At 42.2% G+C, this 19,591-nt stretch overlaps 3 protein-coding genes across 6 annotated transcripts in view; 1 reads left to right on the top strand and 2 right to left on the bottom strand.

Moving 5' to 3' along the window:
- The window catches only part of cdc42se2 (CDC42 small effector 2), a 42,719-nt gene extending 38,713 nt beyond the window's left edge, over positions 1-4,006 (bottom strand). The window contains exon 1 of one of the 2 annotated variants that reach the window (XM_037547620.1): positions 3,720-4,006. The gene's annotated coding sequence lies outside the window, so the exon portion shown is untranslated. The remainder of the gene's footprint in view (positions 1-3,719) is intronic. The other variant, XM_037547617.1, reaches the window with a different exon arrangement.
- A 2,104-nt stretch (positions 4,007-6,110) lies between these two features.
- lyrm7 (LYR motif containing 7) lies at positions 6,111-14,231 on the bottom strand. Of its 3 annotated transcripts, none has more exons than XM_017697238.1 (5): positions 14,147-14,231; positions 12,597-12,669; positions 6,842-6,912; positions 6,544-6,625; positions 6,111-6,442 (listed from the first exon to the last, which is right to left on the bottom strand). In XM_017697238.1, exons 2-5 carry the CDS (start codon positions 12,631-12,633, stop codon positions 6,372-6,374), a joined length of 261 nt encoding a protein of 86 aa, XP_017552727.1. In that variant the 5' UTR covers positions 12,634-12,669; positions 14,147-14,231; the 3' UTR covers positions 6,111-6,371. The 3 variants fall into 3 exon arrangements, with proteins under 3 accessions (XP_017552727.1, XP_017552726.1, XP_017552725.1); XM_017697237.2 differs by lacking the exon at positions 14,147-14,231 and adding an exon at positions 13,801-14,117; XM_017697236.2 differs by lacking the exon at positions 14,147-14,231 and adding an exon at positions 13,607-13,737.
- Positions 14,232-14,309: 78 nt separating this feature from the next.
- On the top strand, positions 14,310-15,264 carry LOC108427241 (heat shock protein 30-like). Its single transcript, XM_017697239.2, has 2 exons — positions 14,310-14,387; positions 14,475-15,264. Exons 1-2 carry the CDS (start codon positions 14,371-14,373, stop codon positions 14,935-14,937), a joined length of 480 nt encoding a protein of 159 aa, XP_017552728.2. The 5' UTR covers positions 14,310-14,370; the 3' UTR covers positions 14,938-15,264.
- The last annotated feature ends 4,327 nt before the right edge of the window (positions 15,265-19,591 follow it).

Genomic DNA, 19,591 nt, shown 5'->3' with positions numbered 1-19,591 from the left:
GCTTTTGAATTAGTCCCTTCAATGATAGATTGTGTTGAATTTTGTTGAAATACATGAACAACATTCAGACATGAGATAAACAAACCCAATATAAGCCTATATTTCAGAAGCTTGTGCAGATTACCAGAACTCTTGGGACTAGCAGGCCTGTTCAGGAATCCATACCTGTTTTTAACTAGTCACATACCTTATTGCTTCTATAGAATAGGAGACTACAGATACTACAGCCATACCAAGAACGGTCAGCAGGTGGCAATAACAATACTCCAAAGTAAACTAGGAATTGATTAGTAGCCTAACCATTGACTAAATGACATGAACATGGACACATTTACAGTTACAGTGCAACAAACTCATAAATAATACTACAGCCCTAAAATTACTATTCAGTTCCGTTTTCCCCAGGCTTAATATAGTTGTGTTCCATGGCTGAGTTTATACGTTTCGCGTTGACAGTGGAAAAAAATTTGCACGTGTATTTCCCGGGATTTCCTACTGAATCTATCAATTTGTTTGGTCAAAGCAAGTCCCGCCCCGCCCTGTTAATGACTGGCTTAACGGCTAGTAGGCTCGGCCTTGGTGTTGGTTACGGTGAAACAAGCGCATGTCAGATCTAGAGAAGTGTCAGATCCTATGGTCAGATCACGAGGCCAGGGGTCGGCAACCCGCGGCTCTTTGATCCCTCTGATGCGGCTCAGCTTTTGAAAATAATTAATTTAATTAACGTATATTATTTTTGAGACTTAAAAAAATGTTCGGGCGGAATATCACAAACGTCCGGTATTTAGTTTTGGTTCGCTTGACTGACATGTCGGCGTCGTCACCCGCTCAACCAGCCCCCCCGCCCCCGTTCGCTACAGTGAGATGTCGTCGTTGTTTTAATATATTATGTGGCTCTCACTGAAACAAATTTCCAATTATTTTGCTTTTTTGGCTCTGAGTCAAAAAGGTTGCCGACCCCTGCACTAGGCGAACTTTTTTTTTCTCGCAGACACGTCGGTACGCCGGTATTCCGGCATGGCGCCTGAAAACTATCAGGCCTGCATTATGAAACTCGGTTTTCGGTTTTCCATAATATAGGTCCTTCAAAATACTGTGGAAGATTTGTTCTGAGATGTCAGTAACAATAATAATTCAAACGTACACGTCATCTGATACCCTGATATATTTTGAGAATAACGTGATATTGAATTTTATTAGTGTTGCTGTAAGTACTCAGCTCAAAGGTCATGTGAAAAATGGTGGACTAAGCAAAGCTGAAAAGCACCACTTTCTGATTTGATGACAACACTCACTAGAATTAGGCTTGGAAGTACTATTTCTCTGAACACACAACAACATTTTTAACATCCACATGCCCTAAGACAGGAGCATGAACAATCTTCAGTATCTATTTGTTTAATTAACATTGAAAATGAACAACAAGTGGAAGATAAGGTGAAGTAACTGCTACTTTCCCAGACAGACCCTGAGTAGTTAATGGTTTCAGCATTCTGAGTTATGAACAGCTGCTGAATTCTCTAACAGAGGCATTAATAGGCACCCTGAGGCACCACAGCTAAGAATTGCAAGCATGATCCAGATATGACCTCATTCAGTTCAACTAATCACTACTGTTATGGTGATAATGTGTCAGTCTATCATTTTTTGGCTGTGCAGAAATAAGGGTTCTTTTGAAAAGGCATGAACAGGTTCAGCATTGATGTTAGTGAATGGCACAGAATACACCTAATATGGGTGAACAGTCTTCACACAAAGCTGAAACCTAATCAAGCTTGTCCACCACTAAAGAGTGCTACATGGAAACATTTGTTTAGGCTTAGGCCTGGAATTTCTGCTTATCTAGGACATGTATACAGTTTGCATTTTTAATGACAAGTGTAAAAAGGTTATCTCACACTACACGCCAAGACACCAACCAGAAAGACTCTTGATTAAAAGAAAAGAAGAACCAAGTCTCCACCATTTCATTTGACCAATCTTTTGCTGGAATGTCTCATTTGAGTACAGTGGGTGGGTTTGAAAGGATACGACTGGATGAATTAGTGCAGCTTGAGAGCTTCATAATTTGACTTTTTGACTTCAGACTTTCAGCTGGACGTAAGTAGTACTCAATGGACCCATAGAAAGTGAGTCTAGACCTCTATTCACCATGTGCCCATGAGACATGGTTTTAAAAATCAGGGTCAAACATGTTACCATAATAAATCTTGCAGTCGGAATGGAGAGAAAAATATCAGCAACTGAAAATCTTTCGGTTTCAGCATTAACCAACAGACTGACAAGAATGGCTACTCATTTTTACACAACTGTCATAAAACAAGTGCCTTTTGTCTATAACACTGATAACAAAAACCTCCCATAAATATGAGCCATAACACTGCATTTGTTACACATTTACTTACCACACTTGTCACATTCATTATAAAAGGTGATCAGGCCTAGGAACAGGGGTCACCAGACTAGGCAGACAGATCTGTTAAGTGATGACCCACACCAGGTGGTGCTCAGCATCGTCCATCACTTTCATCGACTGCCCACAATCACTTAACCCTGTTATTTTCTCAATTCATTTTGACCTCTATAACCACGATTCATGGGCTGCCACGCAAACAGCACAACACAAAATCAACCGATTATTCTTCAATTCGACGAATATTTATATTTAGACAATTTACAGTTAACAAAGAATTAGGAAAAAATGCAAGAAAAAAAATCTGACAAAGTAAAGACATGAGCCATCAGTCTTCTGCTGCCCATCATACTGGTGACTTGACAAATCACAGCTGCTCATATGCAAATGAGATTAATCCTATTACATCACTTCCAGTGCTTGTGAACGCAGACAAAGCACTACAGCCCTCATGCTTTGGACAACTCCGGCAAACATCTTCGCTTTAAAGGCGATCCACAGAGTCTATATGAAATGGTTGCTAGAGCAATTCATCACATAGCCCGTATTAAAAATGTGAACGGAATGCTCTAGAGACCGTTTAATTGATTCGTCCATTGAACCACCAGTCCCTGACAGGCTGACACCACATAGTTGAACACGAAACCGATGCTGAATTCATACTGCATGGCGTTTAATTACATTAGGAATGGGTTGAAGGTTTAATCTACGGCGGTCAGCCTTACACGAGGACGATGTCACCTTTGTATTCGCCAGCTTCTTGTTCGAAATTTCCCGTTCCACCTTAAACGATGCAGAAGTTACATTCTGATGCCTGAGGTGCCCGAATGTTACTGCGACAACATTTAAGGTGGAACGGGAAATTGCGACGAGAAAGGTGTATCTCATTTGGTTGCTTTTCCTCACACCGTTCAGGCTGTCAATGACACTACGGCTGCTCTCAGACTACCGCAGAGCCTAAATGTGGCCTGTAGGGTTTTAGAGTGACAAAATTCAGCTGCAAAGAAGCAGAAGGGCTGGTGACACCCAACACCGGCAGCACTGATCATCATCATCTTCAAAATAGCTTCACCGCGTCTTCCTGTGCTCTTCATCACTAAGGCAAAAGAGCTCGTAGCATGCTAGGACTGTACTCGCTAACAAATATTAACAATACCTCAGAGCGCTTTCTGAATGATGCTTTGGAGGCTACACTGTGGATGAAACGTCAACTCATTGACCAATTCTACAAATAATAAGCCTCCCTCTGTTACACACATCCATACATCTCAACTTAAATATTAAATACCCAGACTGAAGTACTTACCTCGCAACGTTGATTCTGTTTTTGACTTCTGTCTCAGCCGTTAGACCGTCCGCCGTCGTCCTCCTCCTCTGGGCAGGTTTTGCTTATTTCCACCTGTGCTCGTGCTGAGCTGCTCGAGCAGCAGCGCTGAGATTTTCGGGAACTGTGGGGGCAAAATAACTTAAAAAGAGGAGTTCGCCCCAAACCAACCGCTGAAACACGGCGTGCGGAGGCTACACTAACGTTACACGACAGAAACCTTGTAGTAACCCCAGTGAGGAGGACCTGACGCGGCTAAAACACTCCCATCAACGCTTACCGTCCGCAGTAAGACGAAATGTGAAAACAGTGCCCCCTGCAGGCCATTCCTCTACGGTACAAAGCGTTCCAAACAGGACAAACGTAGTTACTGCATGCAGAGCTGACAACACAAACGACTTTGAATTATTCACTAAGCTCCACTCCTTTTTGGGCTTTCGGTATAAATATTAATTTACTGGGGAATCGTTTTCATTTTTCCAGGTGTAGGACACACTGCATTCTCTCTAACTCATAACAGTGTCATGGCCCTCACAGAAAAGTCACATGCATTTCACATGTGATTGTGACCAAGAGTGAAAATTAACATGGGTCCAAAGACACGTGATCATCCTCGATTTTTTTTTAAGGATGGTTAAAAAAAAAAACAATTGAACGCATATATATATATATATATATATATTCATTAACACACTCGCACACACACACACACATATACTTGTATACTCATTTGACCTCCCTTGGTCAAATTATGTTTCGTTGATTTTCTAAATAAAAATAAGTTAACAATACTCTACAGTCAACACACCTCTGCACACTTCAGTGCACAGTTTGCATTCATATCCTATTTTAGAACTAAACCATTCCATCTATTAATATTCCTAAATGGCTGTTACACTACTATTTAAGATTTTTAAATGAGTGAATAATGTTGCAGGTTGTGAAGGATCCATTTGAAATGAACTGGTAAAGTAGGCTTTCAAGAAATTATATATTTCCGTGGATCATGGGAGTACAATTGTACAGTGGCTAAATGAATGGCCCATAAAATGACTTCTTGGTCGCTATAGGTCCCTGTGTGAGGGCTCCCCCACATCCAGTCACTTCATTAACACACTCACACACACATATACTTGTATACTCATTTGACCACCCATAGTCAAATTATGTTTTGTTGATTTTCTAAATAAAAATAAGTTAACAATACTCTACAGTGAACCCATGTCTGCACACTTCAGTGCACAGTTTGCATTCATTTGCTGCATTTACACAGCATAAAAAACAAAATACAACTTTCACACAGGCCACGTTTACTTTTTTCTGTCCCCCAATAGGATGCTCACCAATTAGGCATAACATTATGACACTCTTCCTTGTTTCTACGCTCACTGTACATTTTAACAGCGCCACTTACTATATAGGTGCACTTTGTAGTTCTACAGTTACAGACTGTAGTCCATCTGTTTCTCTGCATACTTTGTTAGCCCCCTTTTACCCTGTTCTTCAGTGGTCAGGATCCCCCTGGACCATCACAAAACAGGTACTATTTGGGTGGTGGATCATTCTCAGCACTGCAGTAACACTGATGGTGCTGTGTTAGTGTGTGTTGTGCTGGTCTGAGTGCATTAGACACAGCAGTGCTGCAAGAGTTTTTAAACACCTCAGTGTCACTGCTGGACTGAGAATAGTCCACCAACCAAAAATTCCCAGCCAACAGCGTCATGTGTGCAGCGTCCTGTGAGCACTGTTGAAGGACTAGAGGATGACCAACACATACTGTGCGGCAGCAGATGAGCTATTGTCATTGACTTTACATCTACAGGGTGGACTGACAAGGTAAGAGTGTCTAATAGAATGAACAGTGAGTGGACAGTGTTTAAAACCTCCAGCAGCACTGCCGTGTCTAATCCACTCAGACCAGCACAACACACACTAATACACCACCACGTCAGTGTTACTTCCACTAAGGGGGCTAACAAAGTATGCAGAGAAACAGATGGTCTACAGTCTGTAATTGTAGAACTACAAAGTACACCAGTATAGTATGTGCTGATAAAATGGACATGTATCAGTGCATGCATCAAGTAAACTGTATTAAAATGTGTGTTCTTTGTAGATCATGTTTTTTCCCACTTTAACAGATCAATGAAACATGATTTGACCATGGGTATGTGATCTAACTGCTCACTATATGGCCATGAGGGACAGACAGGTATGCAATCTCACTTCCTGCACTAAAATGCAGGGGTGTGACTAAATGATTTGCACATCATTGCATTCTTTCTTTATTGACATCCCAACTTTGTGTCACATGTCAAAAACCTGTGCCATTCATACAAGCACGATACAAGTAATTACAAAAATACAAGCAGGACTTGGCTTACAATTTATTGTGCAAATAAGAAAATATTTACAAATACACAACAGAGCAGAACTAAAATCAACTGCTAAGCACTTTCAGAGCATGAGTTTATGCATATTGCTTCTTTTCTTTTTTTAAACACATACTAGTTTATCCTAATGTTTTTGTAATGTTAATGTAAAGAGAACCTGCTCACATACAGGACATCCTTAAAACTGATTTGTTGATGTATGAAGAGCTCCATTTGTGAGAGTTTGCCTGTTAATCCAGTGTCATGCTTTTTTCCGAGGCGAGTCACAATAAGGTACATTTTCTAACAGCAGACTCTCCCGAGGCCGCAGCACTGTGTAAACAAACAACACAGAAAATAACAGTTTATAACAGGTACCATTGGCATTTGTTGCAATAATACTGTATGATCATGTCATCAAAAACAAAACATACAAAGTTTATTTTCTCCAACATGCTCTGCTTGCACAACATTTTCACGTAAGATTGTCTCAACAGCTCTGCCCATCTTTATCATCTGCAGACAAAAGTTGAGAAAAGGTAAGAATTCCAACAATGTCAAATGTTCAGGTGAAATGATCGTCGAAATTAAAATTCACAGGATTACAATAAAAACCTAAAGAATACACTGCATCATTAAAACAAAACTGTAGACTAGTCATAATGGAAAATAGCACCAAAAACGGAAACTTACATAAACGTAAATTGATGGAAATTATTTGTAGGGACATACCTCTTGTATATTTTCCTCTGATATTTCATTCTTGTTTTTCTTAAATTCTTCGTTTATCTTTAATCTGGCAGCTAAATTTTGGGAAAGAAAATCAAATTAAGCTATACAGCAACCAAGAAGTACAGCAGCTCCTACAATTACTCTGGCTTTGTCCAACCCCATATAAAGACTACTGTTTAGTCCTTTGTTCCCAACCTATATAAATATTTTCTAATGGGTAAATGGGTTGGAAATCAAGATACAGTGATATGAATCTGAAACTGCAAGTTATGCTATACCAGTGGTAGACAGTAACTGGAGGAAGCTGCAGAGGGGTGGTCACTCTCCCCTATCCATCAAGAGAGGGGAAGTGGAGAGAGTCAGCAGTGTGAAGTTTCTCGGCAAACAACTCACTGATGACCTCACCTGGTCCCACCGCACCAACACTATTGTGAGAGCTGCCCGTCAACATCTCTTCATCCTGCATAGGCCCAGGAAGTTTGGTCTGCCTCCTCAGATCCTCACCAACTTCTACAGGTGCACCATAGAGAGCATCCTCATGGGCTGCATTACTGTCTGGTACAGCAGCTGCACTGCCTCTGACCGCAAGGCCCTTAGAGTAGTGGTGATGACGGCAGAAGTCATCATAGGCAACAGACTACCAGCCTTACAGGACATTTACCAGTCCCGCTGCCTCAGGAAAATCAAAAAGATCCGGTCAGACAGTAGCCACCCAGCTCACGGCCTGTTCACCATCCTGCCATCAGGCAGGAGATTCCACAGCATCCAGGCTAGAACAACCCAGCTAATGAACAGTTTCTACCCACAGGCTGTCATTCTTCTGAATAAGCTGTGAAGTTGTGGGTCTGTCCCCAACTACCACTTCACTCAGTCACTCTGTCAGTATTATTATTGTATCATATCATCTCTGCTATGGACAATAACACCTTAACACTAATCCACTTTAAAGAACTACAGCACAGAGTCACTCACGTCACTTTTAATGTATATTGTCTCTATGTCTTGTGTGTTTTGTGTCTATATTTTGTGTATATTTCACTATATTTGGTGTATAATTTCCTCTAGATTGTGTAAAATTAATTTTATATTATATAATATATATATATAATTAATATTTTTTTTTACTTAGCTACTTTCTGTAGAGTGATTATGTGAGCCTCACCACAAGCATTTCAATGCATAAATGTCCTGACATGTTATGCAATAACAAATAAACTTGAAACTTAACTAAGTATATGTAATTGGTTACTGTACTTAAGTAGTTTTTGTGTATCTGTACTTTTTCTTTTAAGTTTTTCCATTTTGGGTGACTTTAGTTTCACTAGCAAGAACACCAATCAGGGCACAGCATGCACTTTGTTTTGAGCTTGTTTTGACCTTGGTTGGACATGGCGTAAAAGCATAAAAGTTTCCTACATAAATGGTGGAAGATACTCCTGACACTAACCAAACTTTCTGTAAACAGACCATAATATAGAAATGTCAACTTGAAATATTTAAACTTGTTTAAATTTAGAGCAAGAGTCTTGTTACAAAATTATATTAGGACATTATAGACAAAATTAACCTTTGAGTACTTTTACTTTCGATGCTTAAATACATTTGAAGGCAAACACTTTCGTACTTTTACCTAAGAGGAGGTCTAAAGGGAGGACTTCTACTTTTACTGGAGTAATATTTTACCATGGGTATCTCTACTATAACTCCAGTATATGGTTTGTGTACTTCGTCCACCACTGCACTGGACAAATTTCAACATCTCTCCTTCAATAGATTCTTTCTAACCATAAGAATGGGGGGTAATACTTGAGGAAAGAATGTTTTTTCCTTGCTAGCTAATACAGAGAGAAGCAAAATAGCCAACATTACTGTTAGGAAGCTGAATATTACAGCTTAACAGAACTTCTGCATAATCAAATGGTTAAAGTGTAAAAAAGTAATTTAGAGTGGTTTAGTGGGAAATGCGCTAGTCTAGAGAAACTTACCAAATCAGAACTGTTCACAATGGTGGTGATGAGAACCAGATCTCTGAGGAGTTTAAAGTGCCTATAAGCTGCCTTACTTCTTCTTCTTCTTCTTCTTTCAGCTGCTCCCTTTAGGGGTTACCACAGCGGATCATCTGCCTCCATCTTGCCCTATCCACTGCCTCCTCTACTTTTACACCAACCATCTCCATGTCCACCTTCACTACATCCATAAACCTTCTCTGAGGTCTACCTCTTCTCCTTCTACCCAGCAGCTCCATCGCCAACATTCTTTGTCCAATATATCCACTATTCCTCCTCAACACATGTGCAAACCATCTCAACCTGGCCTCTCTGGCTTTATCTCCAAACTGCTCCACCTTCACTGTCCCTCTGATCTGCTCATTTCTAATCTCGTCCATCCTTGTCACTCCCAACGAAAATCTCAGCATCTTCATCTCCGCCACCTCCAGCTCAGCCTCCTGTCTTTTAGACAGAGCCATAGTCTCCAAACCATACATCATAGCAGGACGCACTACTGTCTTATAAACCTTCCCTTTCACTCTTGCTGCTATCCTTCTGTCACACATCAGCCCTGACATCCGTCTCTACCCACTCCATCCTGTCTGCACCCTCTTCCTCACCTCTTTTCTACACTGTCCATTGCTCTGGATGGTTGACCCAAGATATTTGAAGTTATCCACTTTTACGAGCTCTACTCCTTGCATCTTCACCTTTCCACCTGCCTCCCTCTCATTCACACACATGTATTCCGTTTTATTTCTACCGACCTTCATTCCTCTCCTCTCCAGTGCAAACCTCCACCTCTCCAGATTCTGTTTCACCTGCTCTCTACTCTCACCACAGATTACAATATCATCTGCAAACATCATGGTCCATGGAGCCTCCTGCCTGACCTCATCTGTCAGCCTTTCCATCACCATTGCAAACAAGAAGGGGCTCAAAGCTGATCCCTGATGTAACCCTACCTTCACCTTGAAACCATTTGTCACTCCAACTGCACACCTCACCACTGTCTCACTATCCTCATACATGTCCTGCACCACCCTAACATACTTTTCAGCTACACCAGACTTCCTCATACAGTACCACAGTTCCTCTCTTGGCACCCTATCATATGCCTTCTCTAGATCCACAAAGACACAATGCAGCTCCTTCTGACCTTCTCTGTACTTCTCTACCAACACTCAACGCAAAAATTGCATCTGTGCTACTCTTTCTGGGCATGAAACCAAACTGCTGCTCACTGATCTGGACCTCTCGCCTTAGCCTTGCTTCAACAACTCTTTCCCATACCTTCATGGTGTGACTAATCAACTTTATACCTCTGTAGTTACTGCGGTTCTGCACATCACCCTTGTTCTTAAAAATGGGGACCAATACACTGCTTCTCCACTCATCAGGCATCCTCTCACTCGCCAGGATTTTGTTAAACAACCTGGTTAAAAGTCCATTGCCTTCTCTCCTAAACATCTCCATACCTCCACAGGTATGTCATCTGGACCAACTGCCTTTCCATTCTTCATCCTTTTTAAAGCTGCCCTCACTTCCACCTTACTAATTCTCTGCACTTCCTGATCCACTATCTCTCCCCCCGTTGTCCTCCTTTCTCTCTCGTTTTCCTCATTCATTAGTTCTTCATAGTACTCCTTCCATCTACTCAACACTCTCTGTTCACTCACTAGCACATTTCCCTCTCTATCCTTTATCAGCCTAACCTGCTGTACATCCTTTCCAGCTCTATCTCTCTGTTTAGCCAAACAATACAAGTCCTTTACTCCTTCTTTACTGTCCAGCCTCGCATATAGCTCATCACAGGCCTGAGCCTTTGCCACCATTCTTTTCGCTATGTGACTAGCCTCACAGTACTCCTGCCTACTTCCTTCATCTCTCTGGTTATCCTACTTTTTCTTAGCTGCCTTCTTCTTCTGAATACTCTCCTGGACTTCCTCATTCCACCACCAACTTTCCTTGTCTTCTTTCCTCTGACCAGACAAAACACCCAATACATTCTTGCCAGTTTCTCTCACCACCTTAGCTGTAGTTTCCCAGTCCTCAGGTAGCTCCTCACTGCCCCCAAGGGCCTGTTGCAATTTTTCCCTGAACTGCCTGCAACCATCCTCCTCCTTCAGCTTCCACCATCTAATCTTTGGCTCCGTCTTCCCTCTCTTCCTCTTCTTTGTTTCTAATCTCATTCTACAGACAACCACCCTATGCTGCCTTGCTACACTTTCCCCTGGTACCACTTTACAATCTCCAATCTCCTTTAGGTGGCATCTCCTGCTAAGGATATAATCCACCCGTGTGCACCTCCCTCCACTCTTGTATGTCACCCTATGTTCTTCCCTCTTCTGAAAATACGTGTTCACCACAGCCATTTCCATTCTCTTTGCAAAATCTACAACCATCTTACCTTCCGCATTTCTGTCTTTCACACCATACATACCCAGCACCTCTTCATCCCCTCTGCTTCCTTCACCAACATGTCCATTGAAGTCTGCACCAATCACTAATCTCTCCTCTCTAGGGACACCATCTACCACTTCATCCATCTTACTCCAAAATTCCTCTTTCTCCTCTAACTGACAACCAACCTGTGGTGCATATGAACTGACCACATTCAAAATCACACCATCAACCTCCAACTTCAGGCTCATGATCCTGTCTGACACTCTCTTTACATCCAGAACACGTTTCACAAGCTGTTCCTTTAGGATTATCCCTACTCCATTTCTCTTCCTCTCTACACAATGATAGAACAGTTTGAATCCACCTCCAATGTTCCTGGTCTTGCTTCCTTTCCATCTGGTCTCCTGGACACACAGAATATCTACCTTCCTTCTCTCCATCATGTCTGCAAGCTCTCTGCCTTTACCAGTCATTGTCCCTATGTTCAGAGTCCTTACTCTAACCTCCACACTCCTGCCTTTCCTTCTCTCTCGCTGCCTTCTAACCCGCCTTCCTCCTCTCCTCTTTGATGGTCTTCGACCTACAGTAGTCCGCATGATAGTTTTGGTACAAGTTTTACGCCGGATGCCCTTCCTGACGTAACCCTCACCATTTATCCGGGCTTGGGACCGGCACCAGAAGTACACAAAGTAGACCCCTATAAGCTGCCTTACTATTACAGTAAAATAATCATTAATATGATGTCTGATTGCTTTGTGATATTTTAAAATTGACATTTTAGACCAAAATATTTAAAAACTTCAATTGTGGCGCACTGGTAAATGCAGAGTGTTGTAAGTAAAATAGTTCCCAAAGAAAATTTACTTTTTCAGATTTACTACCATTTTATGATCACCATCATAACATAAAAACTCAGACGACACATATATGTTCACTGGTGGTTTGGGTTAGAAAATACAATGAATATATTTGTGTTGTAGACATGGCAATGAAATGTTGTAGACTCTCTACAATGAAACTCTGAATGTCCCTGTTTACATCTCAACCATTAAATTATGCTAAACAAATGATAAACAAATCAAATTCCACTTCAAATGCTAGTCTTAGGACAGAATGGGGCAAATTGGTTTGTAATTATTGATAAGTATATATATTAGGTGGACTCATGTCAAATTAAAGCTGTATATGAAACTCCCAGGAAGGCTAATATACAAACTATAGACCTCCTAACACAAACGCTGCCAAAGTCAAAAAAATATGTTAAGGGCACAATGACTATAAAGGTCCAAAACAACCCACATGCACTAACTGTGGCCAAAATAGATAGAAAAACTAGTGCACTGATTACACATTTTACCAACCTGTCAAAGCTCTGTCATCATCTTTAAACACAGTCATCCGCGTTCGATGTAGAGCTTTAAATGTCCGAAGGACCTGCAAAATAAACACTGTTTTAATGAAGGAAAAGCTAGTAAACAAACCTCTAATGGTCTCTACATTAGAAACAAATGTCTGAGCTAATTTTATTGGAAAGAAAGTTATAATAAACTATTATTGTGACCCAAGGATGACTGATATTATTGTGAATGATTCAACAAATGGGATGCGATTTAGCTCTTCTATTTCTTAAAAATGAAACTATATGTTTTTATATATATTGTTATATAATATCTTTCAACACTGCATCTAGAAAACAAACCATCGTCCGCTCAAAAATGTGTCATTTCTGAATCAATACCTCGAGGAGAAAGTTTTAGAAAATTAGAAGAACATGGAAACATGCTAAATGTATTGAAACAGTATCCAGGCTACTACATCCTGATCATTTACTTTTCTTTAAATTACAAATTTACTTGCAATCTGGAATTTAAGCAAACAAGTCTGAAGCAGGTTCTAGTAACAATTCCAGGAACTAGCAAACGTCTAAAAACTCTGTCTTGAGATATTTGCTGGCACTTTCCTCCCGATTTCTCTACTTATCAGTACGTGGTCTTTTACTGCAGTATAGAGAGCCATGCCTCAGAAAAGCACGCATCTCAGCCATGAATACTGTGCTTACATGGCCATGCAGCGGATCTAAGAAAAACCAGAAGAGGTAAACTGTCAAATCTTTACTTTCAGAGATGTAATATTAAACCTTGATATGAAAATAAACAGAGCTGGCCACCAGCTGAGCAGTGCGCAGCAGTAGGTTAGGTCTAGAGAGCCTGGATACTGAGGAACTGCCCAACACAGCAGGACGGCAGCCGTGAAGCAAGAAAACAGTCAACATCAGGCACAAACACAACCCACAAGCGCTTAAACAGTGACGTAAAGTTCTGTGCTATGAAACAGCTAAACACATGCTGATTTAAAAGACAGACTATCTAACCTTCAAGCGTGTCCCCATCTTCCACACACAAAACTCTTCTTCTAAAAAACAAAACTGCGCTGTCACACTGTTAAGGGAAAACAGCGCCGCCCTATATGTCGGAGAGTGTGATCGGATCGTCTGCTCCAGATCAGCTGTTCCAAAATATGTGACATAAAATCAGGCATTTGCCATGTAGAGTACAAAGGACTTACATTTGAAGAATTGAGGCTCAGAGCTTAAGCTTCCTCAAATCGTAGACACAACACAGATTTCTAGAAGAAAAGGGTCTGAATACAACAACCTCTGAGTAAGGGGCCCAGCACGCTTCCGCTACGCCACTGTGCTGGCACTAACGTTACACCCCACTTTAGCTTAAATGCAGAGCACAACATCAGTGACGTCTGACTCCACATATAACAGGCCTTCTCGAATTGCTGTTCCGAAACAGCCTGTTTAGAGCCCTGTTTAGCTTAGCTGTCGCATCTTAATACTATCAGTAAATCCACACGTTTCAGAGGCCTTCTCCTCTCATGTTATGTAGCAGCCAACTTGACTTACCTGACTTGACACACTTAGAAAATGACTGGGTTGATGTCACACACTTTCTCTTTACTGACACTCACTGGAGAATTGGGGTAATGACAGGACAGTTCATGAACTCACTGGAAGTAAAACAGGCTTTTTAATTAAACCTGAGCAGCTCACCGTGCTCAGGTCAAATCAAAGAGAGCTGCAATGCTATCTGACAGAGCAATCAAGAGTCAACACAACCGGAGAAGAGGATGTTGTGTCTTTACAGGTTACAGCCTTCAGTCAGGCAATTCATGGACATTCCCTGGCCTGTGTTCAGTCTGTGGCCTGACGTTGTTCCTCTTTACCATCACAGACATGCTCTGCTGAAAAACATGCAGGGCATAGAGACTACTTTGGAGCTTTTGGAAAAACCTGAGAATGAGATCTTTGAGAAAGTCTCCCAGACCACCGCTTCTGACGTGGTCCAGCAGGTCTCCTACGCAGTGGAGAAAGAGGGAGGTGGTTTTGCCTTGAGCATACATGCTAAAGACTTCTCCCCTGAGATAATGTCCATCAAACAGGTGGGAAGGACGCTGCACATCTGCGGGAAGACAGAGAAGAGAGAGGAAGATGGGGAAGGTTCTTACTCGCACAGAGTCCAGGAGTTCAGGCGGGAGTTTCTCTTGCCTGAAGGAGTGAATCCAGAGGCGCTGAGCTGCTCCCTGGCTGAAGGAAAACTATTCATTCAGACACCAAAGACACAGCAGTCTGAAAAACCTGACAGACTGCTAACCATCGACGGCAGTCAAGCTGATGAGATGCGAGAACGTCTGTAGCAGAATCGTATGGCTCCGCACGTATGGCCAGTGCTGTAACTTTTCTATTGGTCCATTGGAAATATGATGACGTAGATATATATTGTTTAAGCTTCTTAGAATGTCTACTTCTCCTGTGGTTCATTTGTTGCTTGTACAATTTTCTTATGCAATTGGTACTAGAGTTGAAAAAAAGTCTTCCGAAATGAAGCCAATTTAATTTCGCTACTTCAGTTGTGATGGGGTTTATCTGTTCCACAATTAAAAAACAACACGAGAAAGAACTAGAAGATTAGTTAAGCTGAAAGTGCAGCACATGTATCTTGTTCAGATTTATCACCAAGCAATTCAAGTAAGCTCACAGTACAGCACACTTGCAACAAACGTGATAAAATTAGGCTCTCTTTAGCAGAGGATGGTTTCGATCCATCGACCTCTGGGTTATGGGCCCAGGACGCTTCCGCTGCGCCTCTCTGCTAACGACACACTTTCAGACTCCCGAAACCCTGGACCAAAATCCTTGGCCTTTGTGCTACCTGGATGATAATTTCAATAGGTTGAAGACAAGAAAAAAATAGACAAACTTCTTTTTGTACATTGGGGTCATCACATATTTAGAACAATCAAAGAATGAATGAGCTGTTAACAGCAAAGCTCCATTTGAAGAGTTTGCCACAACATAGATGGTAACTAGCAGAGGATGGTTTCGATCCATCGACCTCTGGGTTATGGGGCCAGCACGCTTCCGCTGCACCACTCTGCTAACGATATGTTTTCAGGCACCCGAAACCCTGGACCAAAATCCTTGGCCTTTGTGCGGCATGGATGATAATTTCACTAGGTTGAAGACAAGAAAAAAACAGCAAACTTCTTTTTGTACATTGGGGTCATCACATATTTAGAACAGTCCAAGACTGCATGAGATGCTAACAGCAACGCTCCATTTGAAGAGTTTGCCACAAAATAGATGGTAACTAGCAGAGGATGGCTTCGATCCATCGACCTCTGGGTTATGGGCGCAGCACGCTTCCGCTGCGCCACTCTGCTAGCGCGACACCCCAGATGGGACTCGAACCCACAATCCCTGGCTTAGGAGGCCAGTGCCTTATCCATGTAATGATTGCGCAATCTAGAAGGCGTGGGGGATTAGGGCGGAACCTGTGCGCAGCACAGGTGAGCAGCACGGACACTATAAAGTGAGGGAACTTCTGCTGCGCGAGGTCGGCGGCAGTGTAGTCGTTTGCATGCGGTTAAGAGAGTGAACTGAATCTGGCTGTGGCGTTGACGAGGGTGACGACCAAGCACTTGAGAGAAACTGTAATTGCGAGGGCTAGAGTGTGGATTGAGCTGACGCGCTGTTGAAGTGACTCGCTGCTGAAGTGATTCGCTGCAAAATGAATCGCTGCTGAAGTGACTCACTGCCGCCCTGAACGAGTGGCCTGGGGCGATTGCCGGGCCACGTGTGACGCCGTGAAGGCTGCACGGGGTTATTCGAGGACGACTGAAATGCCGGGTCAGTCTGCTCTGTTTTAGAGTTCATAATTTTAGTTGGGTCGACCTTTTCTTTTCTTAGTATAGATGTTCTAGTTTTAATCTAATGATAAGAGTCATTTTAGGGAAACAGATGAGTTCATAGGTGAGATGGATTAGATTGTGAGATCCGTGGTTTTTCTAAGCGATATAACAACTCTTGGTCTTGTATTTTGACTGTGTAAGCCACATTTAACTATTAACTATACTAGTCTATACCCTGTTATCTTGGTTGGGTCCCTGTGAGTAACGTTGGGCATTTTAAGAGGGGAGTTACCAATGTATTGGAGGCTATGGTGTGCAGTGTAGTGGAAATGCTGGTGGTTTTTATCCTTGTGTGTGAAGATGTGTATTTTTAGGGTGTTGTGCTATACTAGTTGCTGTGGGTTGGCTGTTTGAATCTAATATTACACTTGACTTTTACTCTCTTTGTGATGACTTTATAGGATACAGTTTCCCTTAAATTGTGCCCCCTTTCCCCTGAACTTAGTCTGGGAACCAGCCATTTTTACCCTGCGTATATAATAAAGTTTGATATTTATTATACCAATATTACTGTGTTGCATTTTGATCGTTTGGTGTATGAGAGCTTACTTAAATCGCCAGACCATACTGGTTTAACAAAGGTGGTGGCAGCGGGTACGCTACCGTACCTAGAGAAAACACTACATTGGTGGCAGCGGTGGGATTGTTAAAAAAAAATAAAAAAAAAATAAAAAAATCATAAAAATAATTAATACATTGATTTAGAATAATGAGTGAGTCAGAGAATTCTGATTTGGCAACCCAAAATGCCGCTCTACAGGCGGTACCGCGCCCTGCTTTTATGCCAGAAGCCTTTGATGGCCGTACAGGAAATTGGTTAGATTGGTTTGGCCAGTTTGAACTGGCTGCAGAGTTAAATGGCTGGGGAGATGATTTAAAGGTAAAATTTTTGACCTTGCTTTTGAAAGGAAAAGCTAGGGAGGTGTTCTTGGGATTACCTACTGATGCTAGAAGTAATTATGGCCAGCTCAAAACTTATTTGGGAAAATATTTGGTTCCACCGGCTAATGTGGAAGTGGATAAATTGAATTTTTAGGGTTGTAAGCGTTCCCTAGCTGAGTCTGCTTGTGATTTTGGTAACCGAGTGAGGAGGTTGGCTCAGTCTGCCTATCCGGGGGTTGATGGGGCAGTTGTAGATATGCTGGCCAAGGATCATTTTGTTACTAATGTTGGGAAAGGAGATGTACGGATGCAGCTTAGGGCGGCTAAACCCAGAAGTCTTGAGGATGCTATTACTCTGGCCACTGAACTAGAGGTTTTAAGGGAATTGGAAAAAGGGGAAATGTCAGCGGAAGCTAGGGTTCGGGGGGTTCAAGTAGATCGGGAGCCACAAGTGCCAGCTGCTTTCTTAACTGATGTGTTAAAGGCTATAGATCAGCTGACTAAAGAAGTGCAGGAGTTGAAAGATGACAGGCGGGGTTCAACCAGCTCCATTCCAGTACAACAGCCATTTAGGCCAAGAGTTGCTTCTGATCCATCTGGCAAGCGATGTTGGCAGTGTGGGGAAGTGGGCCATTTAAGTAGAAACTGTCTTAAGCAGTCGGGAAACTAGAGTGGGTGGGTGCACAGGGCTGCTCACTCACCCCTCCAGATACCCTTAGCCAGCCCTCCTGTGTTAATAAAGACCCTGGATTGGGATTTTACGTAGATGGTCACTTTATGGGATGTAGAGTTAAGTGTCTTATTGATACCGGTGCACAGGTTTCCCTTGTTAGTGGTGATTTCTTTGAGTCATTGGGGGACTTTTCCAGGGATTTGTTGGTATATCAGGGAGAGGTGCGAACTGCGAATGGAGCCCAGTTAGACATCTTGGGTACCTGGGAAGGACTATGTTCATTTGATAATCTACAGTTGAATCACAGGTTTTTGGTCTGTAGAGATCTTAGTCAGTCTGTTCTTTTGGGCACAGATTTCCTCTCCAAGTTTGGAGCAGTGATAGATTTGCAAGCTTATACATGCTCATTACTGGGTAAGAGACTGCCATTAATTGGGTTTTTGGGTAAGGGGGAGGTTGGAAAAGTGGTAGTGAAGGAAGATGCCGTGATTCCCCCTCGTTCAGAAGTGATGTTATGTGGTCTGGTCCCGGGGCTTTGCTCTGATATGTATGGCCTTATCGAGCCAAGTGATGTTTTTATGGAACGCCAGGATGTGCTCATGGCTCGCTGCCTAAGTTTGGCTGATAAAGGAGAGGTTTTGTTAAGAGTGATGAATATTTCGTCAGAACCAATAGAGCTTAAGGCAAAAATGACTCTCGGCTCATTTTCTCCCGAAGTAGAGCTTTGCTCTCAGAGCATTTCGGACGGTCCATCTGACTGTCCTTCCCCTAGTATGCTGAATCAGCTACTTGAGAGCCTAAATATTTTTGATAGAGGTTTTAATGGGGATCAGTTGAAAACAGTGAGAGAGCTAATTGGGGCTAATATATCAGTATTTAGCTCCGGGCCACATGATTTGGGACGAACCCATCTTAGCTTGCATCGCATCAACACTGGCGACGCCCCGCCAATCAAGCAAGCTCCAAGAAGAGTCCCTATTCACTTGCAGGGCGAGATGCAACAAGAGATTCAGAGTATGTTGAGCCATGGGGTCATTAGTCCTTCTCATAGCCCATGGGCAGCTCCAGTAGTCCTCGTCAGGAAGAAGGATGGGTCCCTACGGTTCTGTGTTGATTACAGAAAGTTAAATGATGTCACTGTAAAGGATGCTTATCCCTTGCCCAGAATCGATGACGCTTTGGATTCGCTTGCTGCAGCCAGATGGTTCTCTACCTTGGACCTAGCAAGTGGATATTGGCAAGTGGAGATTGATGCAAAGGACAAGGAGAAGACTGCTTTTGCTACTAGAAGTGGTCTATTCGAGTTCAACGTCTTGCCATTTGGTTTATGTAATGCACCAAGCACTTTTCAGCGTCTTATGGAGTTAGTTTTGGCAGATTTGCAGTGGACTTCATGTCTTATTTACCTAGATGATATAATAGTCTTCGGAAGGACTTTTGAAGAACACCTGGGTCGTCTGCAGGCGGTGTTGGCAAAATTAAAAGAAGCCAACTTGAAGGTTAAGCCCAGTAAGTGCCAGCTTTTTGCAAAAGAAGTGCATTACC

The sequence above is a fragment of the Pygocentrus nattereri genome, chromosome 18, assembly GCF_015220715.1.
Source record: "Pygocentrus nattereri isolate fPygNat1 chromosome 18, fPygNat1.pri, whole genome shotgun sequence".
Classification (NCBI taxonomy): Eukaryota; Metazoa; Chordata; class Actinopteri; order Characiformes; family Serrasalmidae; genus Pygocentrus; species Pygocentrus nattereri.
Note: the sequence above shows the minus strand (reverse complement) of the source record. Positions and strands in the feature narration are given on the sequence as shown.